General features: G+C 50.8%; 1 protein-coding gene across 1 annotated transcript; it reads left to right on the top strand.

The window, feature by feature from the left end:
- The first annotated feature begins 7,817 nt into the window (after positions 1–7,817).
- LOC142557088 (uncharacterized) lies at positions 7,818–16,321 on the top strand. Its single transcript, XM_075668682.1, has 2 exons — positions 7,818–8,046; positions 11,484–16,321. Exon 2 carries the CDS (start codon positions 11,755–11,757, stop codon positions 13,435–13,437), a length of 1,683 nt encoding a protein of 560 aa, XP_075524797.1. The 5' UTR covers positions 7,818–8,046; positions 11,484–11,754; the 3' UTR covers positions 13,438–16,321.
- Positions 16,322–16,862: the final 541 nt, after the last annotated feature.

Genomic DNA, 16,862 nt, shown 5'->3' with positions numbered 1-16,862 from the left:
CTCGGGTCAGCGGAGCCGTCGCCACAGTGCTGCGGCTAGGTTCGCTTGTACGTTTGGCCGTGTACACGGAATTCACGTCAAAGGGCAAAATAAATTCTTAAGTCGCCCTAAAACAGGTCAGCAAAAGAAATACTTGCGTGATTTCTAATAGACGGTAACATCAAAATTAAGGCTTGTAAACACACTTTCACCACCTGATACATCGATCAGTAGGCAAGGGTCTAGCGCGTTTCCATAATTTGCCTTCTTAATGACAGCTTCGCCGCAGCACAATTATGCTATGCCGCGAAGCCGACGAAATGTATTGCGGCGAAGCATATCAGAACTGGAAAATGGCCGTTGTCACCTTCGGTACATATGTAGACCCGCTGTCTCCTATCACACTACGCGCGCCTTGCCGTATGCCGACAGGTTTTCAGAGCTACTTCGGATACGGAAGTGGCGATTTGACGCTTTGTTTTGGCCGCCTTGCACGGCCCCGCATATAATGAGGCCGTGAGGGGTCCCACACAACACTCGACGTCGTCAGGGCGTCCTCAAATGGTATAATTGTCCCCGCAGTTCTTACGATGTCCTCGACCCGTCCTCGGGACGATATTCACGGGTTCATCCTGAAAACATATTTTGCAGGACTTATTAAGGATTTCTGATTGTCCAAGGAACGTCCATTACAGGACATTTTGAGCACATTTAGTTTTATGTTAGAAAAAACCCTGAAAGTGAAATTTTTACGGTTGTTTCAGCTGATGAATGAAAAATTAGGTGCTATAGTTCATGTGATGTCGTTACTACGCCATGGAGTTTGATTTTAATTTTTTTGTTGAGTTAAACGTTGATCAACTGCTCTTGATACCGCACCAGTGTTTTTGACTGAAACGTTATTTGTAACATATCGTTTTGAGTACCCGCGGGCTATATATAGCATGTGTGGTTGGTAATGAAACAGTGAACCATCAAGGTATCCCTTGATTAGAGGGTACTAGATTGGGAGAGTGGGCCAAACGAGGGCTCCGCGCTGAGTCATTTTTTATTGGAAATCCAGATGGCGCCACCGTCGCCTTCTTCTGAACGCCACGCACGCGCCGGCCGGCATCGCCAAAGCGTGCCGAGCAGAAGCACGGCCGCAGTCGAACGCAAGCGTCGCAGTTGCGTTCGAGGATGACCGTGCCTGGATTAACCGGAGCCACGCAGTCAGGTGGATTGCGTTTGTAGTTTGCTTTCCTTTTTAAACAGTATGTGCGTGCTTCACTGTGTCATGAGATAACGAAATGGAGAGCTCATATTCCGAAGAAATGAAATTAAATTATGGGGTTTTACGTGCCAAAACCACTTTCTGATTATGAGGCAAGGCGTAGTGGCGGACTGGGGAAATTTCGACCACCTGGGGTTCTTCATGAATAGCGATGATTTGGGGCTTAGCTGTGACAGTTACTAAATATTGCTGCGGAAGCGGCTTCTTGTTGGAAAACCCTCCGCAGTTCCATTGCCAGATACTAAAGTTCTCGTCCGCACTATCCGTGGCTATAGGCTGAGAGGAGGCTTGAACAGCCCTGAGAATCGCGCCCTCCGTCGGTGGTGCTAGTACATGACGTCGTGCTGCGACCTGCGAAGGAGCGGGGCTGGGTTCTCTCCTGGCGTCGACCTCCTCTAATTTGCTTATCCGTTCACCGAGTGCAGCTGAACCCATTTTTGGGTGTGCTATAACTTCCTGGACCTTTGCTAAGCTAGCCTGCATGCTGGCGAAGGCATTCTTGATTTCTGAGAGCAATTTTATAGTCTCGTCTTCCTGTCTGTTCTCTACCGCTTGGGCGCGCGAGACGTGTGGGATGTCTCGGACGTATCCATGGCGACAGGGGACAAGGCGGGTTACGGCGAGGAGGGTGAAATCGTGAGCTTCCTAATCTCCGCCATCTCCGCAGCTAGCCTGCGCATTTCTTGTTTAACTTGCGCGTTTTCTTTCCTCAACTGCTCGATAACTCGTCGCAGCTCCTCGAGCTCGTGTGCGTGGTACGAATCGCGAGAGTGGTCGTCACCTCTTGGACCCTCACGTCGTCACCTCTTGGACTCTCACGTCCCCCTCAAACCTTGTCGGGCCAGGAGAGTGTGAACTTGCTTCTGAGGGCGTAGGGCGTGTAAGAGCGGGACCTGGTCCCCCTCGACGTGTCGTGCCCCGGCCTGGAGCTGGAGCGAGGCCGAGAACCGGAGCGTCCCCGGGAAGGGGCCCGTCCTCTGTACCCACGGCGGGAGCCGGGACTAGCCCTGGAGCCGTAGTGGCCCCTGGATACGGAACGGACTCTCGAGCGGCCCCTGGAACGGGAGCGTCCTCTGCGCTGAGCACCCGGAGTGGACGAAGCCTGGACGAGTTCCGCATTGTCTGAGTGCCGCTGAGGGGACGGTGACGCGGTACCGGCCCTCTTGGCGCGCTCACTGGGACGACGACGCACGATGTATGGGATCTTGAACCTTTGATAACAGTCCTTATTAGCTGTGAGATGCTGGCCACCACAGTGTTTACACTTGGGGGTACACTGATGCTGCTCATCGGGACTAGGGGCACTACAGCCACGGCAAATAGGGTCACATGGATTGGGACACACGTTGGCGCGATGACCGAGGCGGCCGCACGTATAGCACACGTCGATTTGCTTGCGGTAGAGCGAGCACTGCATGAGTAACGGTCCATACCTGACAAAGTTCGGTACACGATGCCCATCGAACTCGACAATGACCGTGCCGGTTTGGGCTATTCTCTTCGCTGCTAAGGCGAGTGGATTATTGGCGTTGACAATCTTGGCATCGATGACGTCAGGGCCGTCTTGAAGAGGGATGTTGTGGATCACTCCCTTGCACGCGGAGTGCGGGGCGGTCTCGTAGGCACTGAGCTCATATACCTTGCCCGAGATGAGCATCTGCCTCATCCGGACTTAGCGGTTCGAATTCTCGCGCTTGGCAGTACTGGTAATCATAATATTTTGCTGTAGATTTGGGCATAGTACCTTTATCAAACTCGCGGGTTATCTAGTAGTATCCTCACATTCAGGAGGTAGGGGAGTTGCCACCCTTGTCAACAAAATGTACAACTGCCTCTCTCGCGACTTCGGCGCAATTGGTGATGGCATCGAGTACGTCGTGACTGAAATCCTCATGAACCCACCCAGAAAGGGCCTCAGAAGAAACAGCCTCAACGTATACCTCAACGTATACGTCAACGTTTTTCCTCAACGTATACTGCAGCCCCAGCTAGCGCAGGGCGAGGGCGAACTCTCTCCTCAATAGGGCCGTCAGCCTAGCCGGTGGGCACCCCCTTGTCGTCGTCGGGGATTTCAACACCTCAGATAGGGTGTGGGGGTACAGCCATGACACGCCCAAGGGACGCGAGCTGTGGCAGACTGCGATGGAACTGGACTTGACCCTTGCCGCCGATAAGGATTTCCCCACTAGGAGAGGCAACTCCACATGCCGGGACACTACCCCAGACCTCTCTTTTGTCAAGAATGTAGGGAAGGTCAAGTGGATCAACACGGCTCTAGACCTTGGAAGTGACCACTATGTCATCGAAGTCTCCCTCGCGATTGCCCGCTATAGGACGAGGAAATTCAAGTTGATCGACTGGGACGTTTTCCGCAAGATCAGAGCCGAGTGCGCACCGACGGCCGATGCAGATTTTGAAGGTTGGTGTAAAGGGATCAGGGATGACGCCGCGGCGGCAACCAAGGAGGTCGTCACCGACCTCGACGTGGAAAAGACGGATAGCAGGTTGGCGCACCTGCTGGAAGCCAAGCAAGCCCTCCTCACGAGATGGAAGGGGCAGAAGCATAACAGGAGACTCCGCAAGAAGGTTTCCGAGGTTAACAGGGAGATCGAACAGCACTGCAAGAACCTGCGCAAACAACAATGGGAGGAGGTCTGCGAATCCGTCGAGGGTCAGCTCAGATCAGGCAAGAGCTGGGGTCGGCTCAGACACCTTCTCGATGAGGGCAGCACCAGATCCAGCCAGAGACGATCCCTCGCGTGAGCCATCCACCTCGCTACGGACTCTACCCCGGACGATGGGCTCATAAGCAATAAGTACCTGCCAGTCGCGGATAGCTCTGCCCCTACCCAGTTCCCGGACTACACAGGGTGTGCGGTGCCGGAGTTGGACCAGGACTTTACTGCGGCCTAGATCCGAGATGTCTTCTCCCTCAACGTCAAATCTGCCCCTGGCCCGGATGGCGTCACTAACAGGATGCTCAGGAATCTCGATGATGAGTCGATCGACTTCCTCACTGAAAGGATTAATGAAGTCTGGCGCAGTGGACAGGTCCCCACACAATGGAAGATGGCCTGCACGGTACTCATCCCAAAACCCGGTTCAGCACCAGGCATCGACAATCTCAGACCAATTTCCCTCACGTCCTGTGTCGGTAAGGTCGCAGAGCATGCTCTGCTCAACCGGCTCAAGGTGCACATTGAGACCAATGACATGTACACCCACAATATGATTGGTTTTAAAGCCGGCCTCTCGACACAGGACGCCATGAAGCTGATAAAGCATCAGATCATCGACCGGAGCACAGGAGATACCAGAGCCATCCTTGGATTAGACCTGCAGAAGGCCTTCGACAATATCTCACACGAATTCATTCTCCAGTCTATTGCCGGCCTCGGGCTCGGGAAGAGGGCCTACGACTTCGTCCGATCCTTCCTTAGCCAAAGAACTGCCAAAATCAATATTGAAGGATACCTCTCGCAAGAGATCACCCTCGGTCCACGCGGCACGCCTCAGGGCTCAGTCATCTCGCCAACATTATTCAACATCGCAATGATCGGGCTTTCCAAGGAGCTCGCGAAGGTTCAAGGAATCATACCATGTACGCAGATGACATCACCATCTGGCGCGTCGGCGGGAGCGACGGCCAAGTTGAGGCCGCCATGCAGAGCGCCATCGATGCGACTGAGCGCTTCCTCCGCCCCACTGGGCTCAGATGTTCTCCATCCAAATCTGAACTACTTCTCTACAAGAAAAGACACAGAGGCGGCGGCCATCGTGATTGGAAACCGGCGCCCGAATGCGAAATACGGCTTTTCACTGGTGACGGGTCCCCGGTGCCCAGAGTGGACTCGCTCCGAATATTGGGGATGTATATCGAGTCTAACGGTGCCCATGGAACCGCGCTCAGAAAGATCACTGCCAAGACGGAGAGTGCTCTCGGCCTCATTCGGAGGATCGCCAATAGGCACCGGGGAATCAAGGAAGACAATCTGATCCGCATTATACATGCTTTTGTCCTCTGCCACCTTTCATACTCGGCGGCCATGCATGATTGGCATGTTGCAGAGAGAAACAAGCTCAATTATCTCATCAGAAAGGTCTTTAAGCTTGCCCTCGGCTTACCTGTCAGCACCCATACCGAAAACCTGCTCAAGCTCGGAGTCCACAACACGCTCGAAGAAATAATCGAGGCACAAGAGCGCTCACAGCTGCTCAGGCTATCTAGCAACCCGGCGGGCCGCAAGGTACTCGACGAGATGGGCATCAACCTTGTCGACCAGTGCCCAGACGCCATACGGATTCCCAGCGACATCAGGTCTCAACTGCACATCGCGCCCATTCCCCGCAATAGGCACCCTGCGAACAACGTCGGCAGACGTCGGGCCAGGGGTACAGCTCTACTCGAGCATGTCCGCAACAACCACATTGAGGCAAGCTTCGTGGATGCCGCGGCATATGTCCATCAAGAGGCATTCGCCGTCTCCATCGTCGACTCCAATTCCAGGCTCATTTGCTGCGTTACGGTACGCACTTCGAGACGCGTGGTAGCCAAACAGGTTGCAATCACGCTGGCTGTGCCCGATGCTCGCAGAGAGGCAATATAGAGCGATTCAAAGGCAGCCATTAAGGCCTACCAAACCGGGATGGTCTCCCCTCAGGCCCTCCGCATTCTCCAAAGCGCCAAAAGTATATCTCCGCATTCTGTCACTTGGTTTCCCGCTCACTTGGGGTCGACTGAGGGCTCTCCTAACCCTAACGAGGGTGCGCACGAGGCCGCGCGAGGACTCGCTGACCGCGCCGCCTCCGCAGTCCCCCTGCCCCGCGAGGAACCCTTGCTCACGTTCCACGAGGTTACCTCACCCAACTACCTATCAAGACGGGCATTCCCCCTCCCGCACCCCGCCTTATGCAGGGCGCGGGTGGTGACCCTTCGACATTTACAAGCCCGTGCGTATCCTAACCTTGCGGTTCTTCATGCAGTATACCCTGAAAGGACTAACGGCAACATTGGACCATGTGTTGTGGTAGTGAGAAGTCATCGGCTCCTCCTTCAGCGAGGATCCGTGGGCTGCGCTCTTGGGCAGCCCCGAACTTAACGACCAAACCCTGGCCGTACAGAGTGCCCGCGATTGGGCCGTCAAGCTCGGCTTGGCGGTCCCTACGTGGGACTAACCGGGTGGCGTGGGGTCTCCCCTGCGTCTTCTCTGGACCTATTAATTTCACTCACTCACTCACCCGGGGTTCTTTAACGTGCGCCTAAATCTAAGTACACGGGTGTTTTCGCATTTCGCTTCCATCGAAATGCGGCCGCCGTGGCCGGGATTCGATCTCGCGATCTCGTGCAAGCAGCCCAACACCATAGCCACTAAGCAACCACGGCGGGTAAGAAATGGGGATCATGTACAGTAATGGGATGGTGCAGGAATAAACGAACTATGAGGCATAATTAGGGGTTAACTAAATATTGGTAAAGCTTTGTTTTCTTCCTTTCTCAAGGCGATATATCGAATACTAAAAAAATTTCTCCGATGCAGCAATTTGACATTTAGGGAGAATGTAGGCCACATTATTCGTAACGTGCAGCACATTTTTTTGTAGGTTAATTGTGTGTTTTGGAAATATTTAAGGAACAGCTGTTTTCTTCCTTATTTTTATGCGTTATACGCCTGAGATGTAGATGATTTTCCAGGTCCCATGGGTGTATAAAGCAAACATTACGATTAGGAAGCATGTTGCCGGTTGTCGATGTCTTCGAGCTAGCGCAGGTTTCCATTGTCACATGCCCCCAATCTCAATAATGGTTCAACTGAGAACGGGAGCGCTCTCTTTGATGACCGGCCTTCATTTGTTGCATATAAGACCGTTCTCTTTCGCGTGGGCTGCTCGTAGAAGTACTCCGGAAAATGCGGCAAAAGATTGTGGGTACCGCATCAGACCGGAGCCCAGACTTTCCACGCTGTGTAGATACTTCCTGGCCTTCAATGATATGCACATAGTGCCTCAGTAGGTACTTTGTATCAAAGTGCAGCTCACAAATGGAGCCGGTGGCTCCCAAAGGGCCGACCGGTGCGGTGAAGATTGAGCTCCCCCACGCGTCGCCTTTCTTCATATTTAGGGATTCCGAAGAGCGAGAGCTTGGCTTGACCTTTCAATCCACTGTATACGGTTTTACAACTCACTACACAACAGTAGTTCTTTCATCGAGATGTGCTCATCCTCTCATTCTTCGAACACTTTGCCAAGTCGCCGAGTTACGAGACCAACTATAGACATATGCGAGGGCAGTCTGCGCGGGTAAAAATTGTGCAGACGGCATCGTTTGACGGAAGCGAGGAGCCTCAATTCATGGCAAAACAGTAATTTTATTGTATTCTTTTTTTTGGCATATACTAGGAACAAAAACTGACGAAAAAAACACAGGAACGATGATGTGTCGAGCAGACGACAGCTCGGCGCCGCCGTAACCGCTGTCGGTAGGAGCAGTTCCGCCGCACTGCCGAGGCACCGGATTGGCCAGTACGTCAGAAGAAGGAGGGGCTTTAAGAAGAAATCGATTGTAGCGTCGCCGCAAATTTCAACGTCCTTTGCTTCACTCTCGCCGCTTGCCGTGGTCTCCGTTAGGCACACTCCCCCATACTAGTACACTCTACCGTGATGTCAGCGACAAACCACCCCATTTTCTTTTTTTGCTGGCACCGTCGTGGCTGGCACATCGAGCTTTCGATTTGAATAGTAAGGCCAAGCCAGTCCATGCCAAGTGCGGCATTGAAAAACATAGCAGCGGACAGCGGGTAAGTCCCTTTCATGTTTTTCAGGGTAGCAGAAAGTGTAACATCAATCTGTACGGGGGAGAAATAGATGCATAAGCGCATGTTTTTAATTAGCGAACAGCGTATATAGAACCTTCATCAATTACATAGTGAATGAGGAGACGGCTTCGCGCGACTTTGCCATGGAGCTCTTTCTGTCGGATGGAACGGGTGCTGGAACTTACGGCGTCGCTTCGCCCGTAGAATAAAATCACCAAAGCTGCTCTCCAAAGGTTCGTGACATATTATGCCGGGTTGCGGAAGTGGACAGTTTCAACGAGATGATTTCAGTGTTTCTGACGGCCTCACGGCTAAGAAGGTGAAAAGTATTCGTTATGAAATAAAGAAAGAAAGAACGTGGATTTTATTGATATTGCCGTAAAGATCAACATTCGAAGGCCAGTAGTCAATTGCTTTGGTGTATCACGCAATAATTTTGTGCTTCAGTGCTTGCATGTATGTGGTATAAACTCTTTAGTTTGTCATTTCTCTGTATTTAGATGTAGGTTGTTTTTGACAATGTGCTGCTTATTAGTGCTTTCAGTGACTCATATGGACTCTCGTGCGGTAGTCCTGAACATAGCGTCACCCATTATTCCCCCTCCTCATCTGCCTTCCGGATTGGATTGGCGCGGCTCGCTACAGGCTTACGCGCGCTTTTCCGAGCGCAGATTGGTGTGCGCCTGGTTTGTACCCTGGGCTTTTATACGATCGCTTTGCGCAGCTACGGTGGCTAGAAGCCTTCTAGCCACCGTAGCGCTGCTTTCCTCTGGATTGATTCGGCGCGGCTTGGTGCAGGTGCACAGGTTTGGTGTGCGCCTGCTTTTTGCACTGGGCTTTCAACACGTCGCTCGCTGCTCGCGCTTATGCTGGCGCGACCCTCACTCGGTGGCCCCGGGAAGATTGTGCAAATTGATGAATGCCTCCTTCGCGGCAATCGAAAGTCCAACCGAGGGCGCATGATGACGGGCGACAACGTTACGCCGAGCCGCCAAAATTACGGCGGCATTGCAGATCATGGACCATGGGTATTCGGCATGATCTGCACGACCACCGGGGAGCTCCGACTTTTCCAGGTCGACTGACAATACGCGGCGACGCTAGGCCCCATTATTGCAGCAAATGTTGAACCGGGGACCACCATCCACAGTCATGAATGGGCCGCATACAACTGCATCCCAAACTTAGTGGATGCTAACGGAGCAAGCTCCAATGTGCAATGGGAAACAGTAACCCAAAGCGTCAACTTTGTGGAACCGATCACGGGCGCTCACTCGCAAAAAAACAGAAAGTTATTGGCAGAAAGTGAAGCGCCACCTCCTCTCCGCCGGCTACAGGGTAACTGCACCGCTGCTGGAGTCACACCTCACATGGCTGTGGTGGGAATTCAATGGCCACTCGCGCTGCGAAGACTTATTTCTGCGTGTTAGAAACCATCGCTCGGCGCTACCCTGTATGAAGACGTTCCTGCGCTTGTTAGAAGCCATCGCTCGGCGCTACCCTGTGTAAAGGTACATCTCAATGTAATGGAAAATAAAGCGCAGTTTTCTGACCCTTTGCTTTTGTATGAATGTTTCCCGGCATTGCAGCGCGCTTACATACGCGGTACGCCCGCGGCACAGCACTTCCGCACTGAGCGACGCTCACTTCGTCTTTATATATAAGCGCGAGCAGTGAGCGATGTGTTGAAAGCCCAGTGCAAAAAAATTTGGCTGGGGCTCAGCTAAGGTTAAGCCTGGCGATCTCGAAGCGAAAAGGTTCGGTGATGCTTATGGTTTAGCTTGTGGTTATGCTTTATGATTTAGCCTACGGTTATGCTTACGGTTTAGCTTATGCTTATGCTTATGGTTTAAGTTATGGATATGCTTACGGTTTAGCTTATGGTTATGCTTTATGATTTAGCCTATGGTTATGCTTACGGTTTCACTTATGGATATGCTTTATGATTTAGCCTATGGTTATGCTTACGGTTTCACTTATGGATATGCTTTGGTTAGCTTACGGTTATGCTATACGTGTGCCTTGTGTAGTTATGCAAATTGCTGATCAATGATATATACCATAAGTTATGCAGGATTATTAAACTTCTTTATTCATCATTGTTGGGCACATTCTCTTGCGCTTTGTGTACAGCCATAAACACAGCTCTCTGTGTCGGTAGTATCACTCTCTTCTCCTTCCATGTTGAGTGCGCACGCCTATTGTCTGGCAAGCGGTTATACAGTCGGCCTCCGCGATAAACACGCGCTTGCGGCGAACGTCAAACGACGACGCACAGCGCGCGGCAGTGGCCACCTGCGCCGACTCCGAACACGCTTACGGAGCCAGTTTCGACATACGCCGGCTCGCGCGAAGCGCGGTGTTGACTAGCGTAGTGAAGCTTTTCGCTTCGAAAGCAGGCGTACACGAAGCCAGTGCGCCTGCACCAAGCCCAGCACTTCCACGCTAAGCGACGCTAACTTCGTCTTTATATATAAGCGCAAGCAGCTGATGATGTGCTGAGGCCGGACAACAGGACTTGATAGGGATGTTTTCAGGTTCATGTGGGGGCGTCCTGAGGATGTCCAAACGTACTGAATATTATGCCCCGAGGATGTTCTGCGGATGTCCTGCGGATGTCATTGTGTTGTCTGGGGTCCTAGGTAACAGATTTTCGGAAGTTGTACACGTGCGCTGACAGCCATTCAGAGCGGTTTCCGACGTCCGCTGCGGCGACTTGAGCCCCCGTGTTTTGGGGCCCTGGCCTGCTAGGCGTCAAAGTGCTTGTATTCTGACCAGAGCAGTTTCCTTTGGCCAGTCAGAGAGAGAGAGAAGTGCAGATTTGGTGGATTATTTGATCACCCCTACCGCCGTGCGCGCGGGGGAGGATCTATTGTGCATTTATTTCCTCATACATGGCCTCCTAGAGTTCGCGCTGGCAGGTTTTGTTCCGCCCGTCTCATTCAGCGCGCTCCGCAGCAAAACAAGTGTAACGACACGGGTGCCCGGCTGCCCCGAGGGGGCGCTGTTAGCCGAGGGCTCGCAATAGGGGATCAAAAAATTTGGTTGTGGAAGTTCATAGCGCTTCTTTTTCTTTTTTTTTATTGTTTAACCTAGGTAGAACATTAGGCAGAAGAATAGCAAGAGCTTGGTGGAGGCAAACGCCTCCAGCTTCATTAAAGACAGCATTTCTCAGTATCTCTGCGCCCTCCTTCGTAACGAGGCCGATGAGGCTGATAATATAACCCTGACCTCGTGTTCAGGTGCATAACGCCTAAGTGTAGCCACTGAGCTTGTTTGATCAAAACGTACTGAATAAGAAAATTCGTGTGGTTGACGAGATACTGTTGTCCTTCGCATTTTCATGTTAACTCTACACAGCGATTATTGTTAGCTTGTTTCTGTGGTTAAAGACTTACATTTGCATTTTTTCTTTCTAGGTTTCAGAAAGATTTCATGACAGCGCCAGGAACAACTCATCCAGCACGCTCTCTCTCTACAAAGGTGATTGATAATTGGAAAGCTTGAACAACTGCTTACACGTCGCTGAAACAGGCTGCTCAAGGCAATATGATAAACCGGGAACTCCATCATTCAGCTTCATCATAATAACGCTGGAGCCGGTTGGAACCGGTGCCCTACAGTGATAAGCTTTAAACAAACCGCCCCCTCTGTTCGCTCCTTCACGATCGTGACGAAAAGGGTGTCGACATGCTTAAAAAACTCTTGTTCCTGAAGTGTTGGGCCGTTGAGAAAATGACCAAGGCAATGAGAAGCGTGGTTCTGTGCCAAGACGCCGAAGTCAACGACTTCTTCGAGAAAGGGCTGGAACACAACGACGAGTCCAACGACCCCGCATGCTCCAGGAGCGAATGTTCGCACCGTGGCGCAGCGCTCGCATATCGAGAGTGCTCGGATAAGGAGGCGAGCGTGCTTCGACGCATGTTGACAGCGGGTCCACCCGTGAGGAAGCTTCGCATACAACAAATGTCGCTGAGGGCATTCAGGACCGCATTTGGCCGTCTCAAAGGGCGCTCCTCGCTCGAAGAACTTCAGGTGTTGTTCATTGTATGCGAAGAGGAGGAAGAATTCAGCGTTAACTTTTCCGGAGTGTTAGGCAGACTGCGTTCATTGGAGTTTTACTGCTCGAACATGAGTGCCGCATTCGCGAAGGACATTGCAAACTACCTCCGAGAGAACACGACGCTGAGGGAACTCACCCTTGGGTGCTGCGGTGACGACGAGGTTGGCGCCGACCTCATCGAAGCGCTTACGGTAAACAACACGCTCAAGGTATTTACCTTAGCGCGGAATCGGTTGTCCTCCGAGACCGTGATGGCATTCGCGAAGATGTTGGCAGTTAACTCGACGTTGGAGTTGGTGCACCTTTTCGACGGGTGTCCCGTGGAAGCGGAAAAAGTGTCGGCTCTGCTGGAGGAGGACCTTTATGAGCAAGTCGTCAGGAGGCTTCGCATAGTGTGGAGGGAGCAACTTGTGCCGGAGCTTACGAGGCTCATCCACAATAAAGCGTGTTGGCCGGAGGTCTCCGTCTGCCTCAGCGCTTCGGCGGACCGGGACGTTCTCAGCGAGTTCTTCGACGCCGTGGCCACAGACACCACGATTCGTGCGCTCCACTTCTACTGGTGCGATGACACATTCGACGAACTCGCGGATGGCATCGCCTCGGTCGCAAGGCGGACGACGACTCTCAAGGAAATCAATAATTGTATGCGCGTCAAACCGGGCAACGAGCAGCAGGTGGCCAAAGTTCTGGACGCCCTGAAAGAGAACCGTTCCGTCACCTCGTTCGTCATGTACGCAGACTCGGTGACGCCAGAAATAGCGTCGTCCCTGTCCGAGCTGCTGGCCGTCAACGACACCCTGAACGAGATCTCCGTCTGCGAGGAGGGGGAAATCACCGACGACATCCTGGCGACTCTCCTGCGAGGCATGAGAGAAAACTACACCGTGACGCACCTCCTCTTTGCCCGGGACGCTGACTATCACTCCGAGGCTGTCCGCGAAATGGAGGATCTCGTGCAGAGGAACGGTCGTCTCCACGAGAAAGCGGCATGGTTCGTGAGAGCATTTCACGACCGCGAGAGCGACGCCGAAGGAGCGGACGCGCTGAAGAAAGTGGGCACGAGCGCGACCCTGGTCGAAATGGTGCAGGACCTCACGGGAAAGACGAGCGACGCTGCGACGGAGATGATACGCGCAGCCTTGGCTCGTTCGTCTACGTGCGTGAGGGGAGCGTCTTGTGCGAAGCCCGAGCGTTTTGCCCGATCGCTTTCCTCGCTTCCGATCGAGATTGACACCTGTGGAAGGAAAAGTAAGCGCTCTCGAAAGCACTCAGGATGTGGATACGGCCGAAGTTCACCGCGTTCCTGCTAATATAGTGCGAAGTGAAAACGCTGCACTGCAAGCACGCCGTGACGACTTTGAGGAGCGTTTCCGCCGTGAAAACTTAATCATGTATGGAAAAAAAAAGACAATTTTGCAGAAAGCTGGGCTCGCACACCCAAGACGCCGTACGAGCCGTTCTTGCAGATCATCTATCTGTAGAACTTTCTGCAGACGCAATTTCACGAGCGCATAGACTTGGCTCGTTTGTCACCGGCAGAAATCGTCCTGTAGCTGTTAAGTTTGCTTCGTTTAAAACAAGAGAGAGTGTTTTAGCACACATGTCTAAACTGAAAAATACGGGAGTCGCTCTACAAGAGGACTTTTGTAAAGCAACGAGGCAGATACGTAAAAAAGCTGATAGATTTCGCCGAAGCTATCAGACAACCCTACAACCTAAGATATAATCGATTACATGTAAATAAAAAAATGCTATATAGACTGCAAAGCGACTGGTAACGTCTGTGAAATAGATTCCCCTAGCGCATTTGCATCTGGTAACCACGTATCTTCTTCAGATCCGCAACACGTTGCTGGTTTTCCTGGGGCACATGCCTCCGATAATGATACAACGTCCATTGTGTCACACCCGCATAGTGCTCCGACTTAGGAATCAGCGGCCGTTCAGGCGAAGCACATCGGTGACTATTGATTCCTGCTTGCCAACATCAGAAGTGTGTTAAAGAAGCGCGATACCTTATCATGTTTAATGGACACGTGCGTAGCCGATATCGTTGTTTTAACCCAGACTTGGTTTTCAAGTAAAGTCAAGAATTGTGAACTCTTTTCTTGTGGAAAGACATGTACAGTGTACGCACATGACCGAACTGACCGATCAGGGGGCGTTGTTTTGACTGCCGTTTCTGAAAGCATAAATTTTTACGTTGTCCCGATCCAGTCAGAGCTTGAATTTCTCTGTACATGCGTTACCGTAAACCATCACGACGGCATTGTTTGTGCATGTTGTTGGCCTCCGCTTTCTGCCACCATTTTGTGTGAACCCTACGATAGTCGGTTGTGTCTCGATACCCGAAAGCGCCAATTTTTCTTATGGGTGACTTCAATTTTACAGGTATTCAGTGGAACGATTCCAGCCCCATTGTAACTACTAATTCATCCAAGTGTATACCCTTCATTGACCTCTGCTCTGCATTTAATCTTTCCCAGCTCGTACAATAACCAACTCGCGTTACCCCTTCATGTGCAAATGTACTCGACCTTGTGCTCACGAACTAACCCGATTCAGTCTATTCCCTAACCCTACTGGCAGGTCTAAGGGATCACCTTGCAATCCATTTTACTACGCCATCGCGCTCTCGCTGCGCATCGAAACATCCGAAAATAATCCGCGATTACGGGAGAGCAGACTTTCAAGCCATTAAAACTGCTTTGGAAAAGTTCGCTGACGAGTTCTTTCCGTAGTTCACAGTGCAAGAGAGCAGGCGATTATTTCAAACGCAAGTCAAAGCGCTCATCGATGAATATATTCCGCTGCGAAGAATATCTGGCAAGAGACGTTCGCCGTGGTCCAAGCTATGGTTGAGACGCTTATACCCGCCGCGGTTGCTCAGTGGTTGTGGTGTTGGGCTGCTGAGCACGAGGTCGCGGGATCGAATCCCGGCCACGGCGGCCGCATTTCGATGGGGGCGAAATGCGAAAACACCCGTGTACTTAGATTTAGGTGCACGTTAAAGAACCCCAGGCGGTCGAAATTTCCGGAGTCCTCCACTACGGCGTGCCTCATAATCAGCAAGTGGTTTTGGCACGTAAAACCCCATAATTTAATTTTGTGAGACGCTTACTGAACAAGAAAAAGCGCATGTTCCGCCGCTGCAAGGAACTTATGACTGACAGAGCAAGGTTGGCTTATAAATCTACCGCTGCGGAATATAAACGTGCTCTCATCGGTGCTAAAGACAATTATTTTCATTCAACCCTTCCTTCTTTACTTCAAATCCACGCAAATTTTGGAATGTTATCGGCATGCGCGAATCTGATGAAGTTCGCTTGAAGAACGATCGAGGATTCTTTGTCTCAAATAAACAGTGCTGCATCTTAGTCAATGACACATTTTCATAATCTTTTTCACATGTTGCACCAATAACTGTTCCTATTATTTCTGCACCCGACTTCTTTCAATTGGACCCTATCCTTATCGACTGGGCAGGCATTTCTAAACTCATTCAAGTTGCAAAACTTTCATCATCAGCTGCTACCGATGTTATTAACTATAAGTTTTTGAAAAACACCCAGACTTATTGAACCATTATACTGTCGTATGTGTTTTCGCAGTCATTGCAGAGCACCACGTTGCCGTATGACTAGAAGGTGGTTCCGGTGCATAAATCTGGCGATGTTCATAGCCCCCACAACTACAGGCCTATCTTATCAACATCAATTCCATGCAAGCTGCTTGAACATGTAATATATTCCAACCTACTGTCGCATCTCGAATCGAACTGTTTCTTCACACCTAATCAGCATGGTTTTCGCAAACGCCACTCCTGCGAAACTCAACTTGTTGCGTTCACCAATGATTTGCTTTCCATTTTGGATTGTTCATCATTTGTGGATTGCGCTTTTTTTAGATTTTGCGAAAGCATATGATACTGTGTCACATCAACTACTACTTTTCAAGCTTAGTAAACTAAATCTTGATACTAGTGTGATGAAGTGGACGGTGTGCTTTTTGCAGGGCCGTACCCATACGTTTCAATTAATGACTGTGACTCACCTGTATGCCCCGTATAACATCCGAAGTTCCCCATGGCTCCGTACTAGTTCCTCTGCTTTTTATATTTCATATTAACGACCTTCCTGATTCCATTGATTCACAAACTAGACTACGCTGATGACTGCGTATTATATAGACAAATATCTAAACCATCTGATACAGCTACTCTTCAATCTGATCCGGATAACGTCTCCACTTGGTGTCACACCTGGTCTATGAAACTAAATATCGGTAAGTGCAAGTCAATATGAACATAACGCGGAAGCGTGACCAGTCTTCTTGCAACTACTTCCATAATAACTCTTAACTTCAGTCTCTGATTATAAGTACCTCGGCGCATACATTACTGCCAACCTATCATGGAAAACGCATGTTGTACATTACAATAATAATGCTAGCCACACACTTGGTTTCCTTCGCGTAATTTTTCCCTGGCACCTTTATCCATAATACTTCTTCTATGTAATACTTTTGTGCGCCCGAAAGTAGTGTATGCCTCTTCCGTTCGGGATACCCACACCAAATGACTCATACAAGCCTGTTCATCTTATACTTTCTTATTATTCTCGTTTAGCCAGTGTAACGCTTATGAAGAAAACATTAGATCTGCCTCACCTTTCCTTACGCCATCCTATTTCTCGTTTATGCCTCTTTCACAAAATATATTTTACCAATGACACTC

This window comes from Dermacentor variabilis, chromosome 9, assembly GCF_050947875.1.
Source record: "Dermacentor variabilis isolate Ectoservices chromosome 9, ASM5094787v1, whole genome shotgun sequence".
Lineage (NCBI taxonomy): Eukaryota > Metazoa > Arthropoda > Arachnida > Ixodida > Ixodidae > Dermacentor > Dermacentor variabilis.
This window is presented reverse-complemented; position numbering and strand designations above follow the sequence as displayed.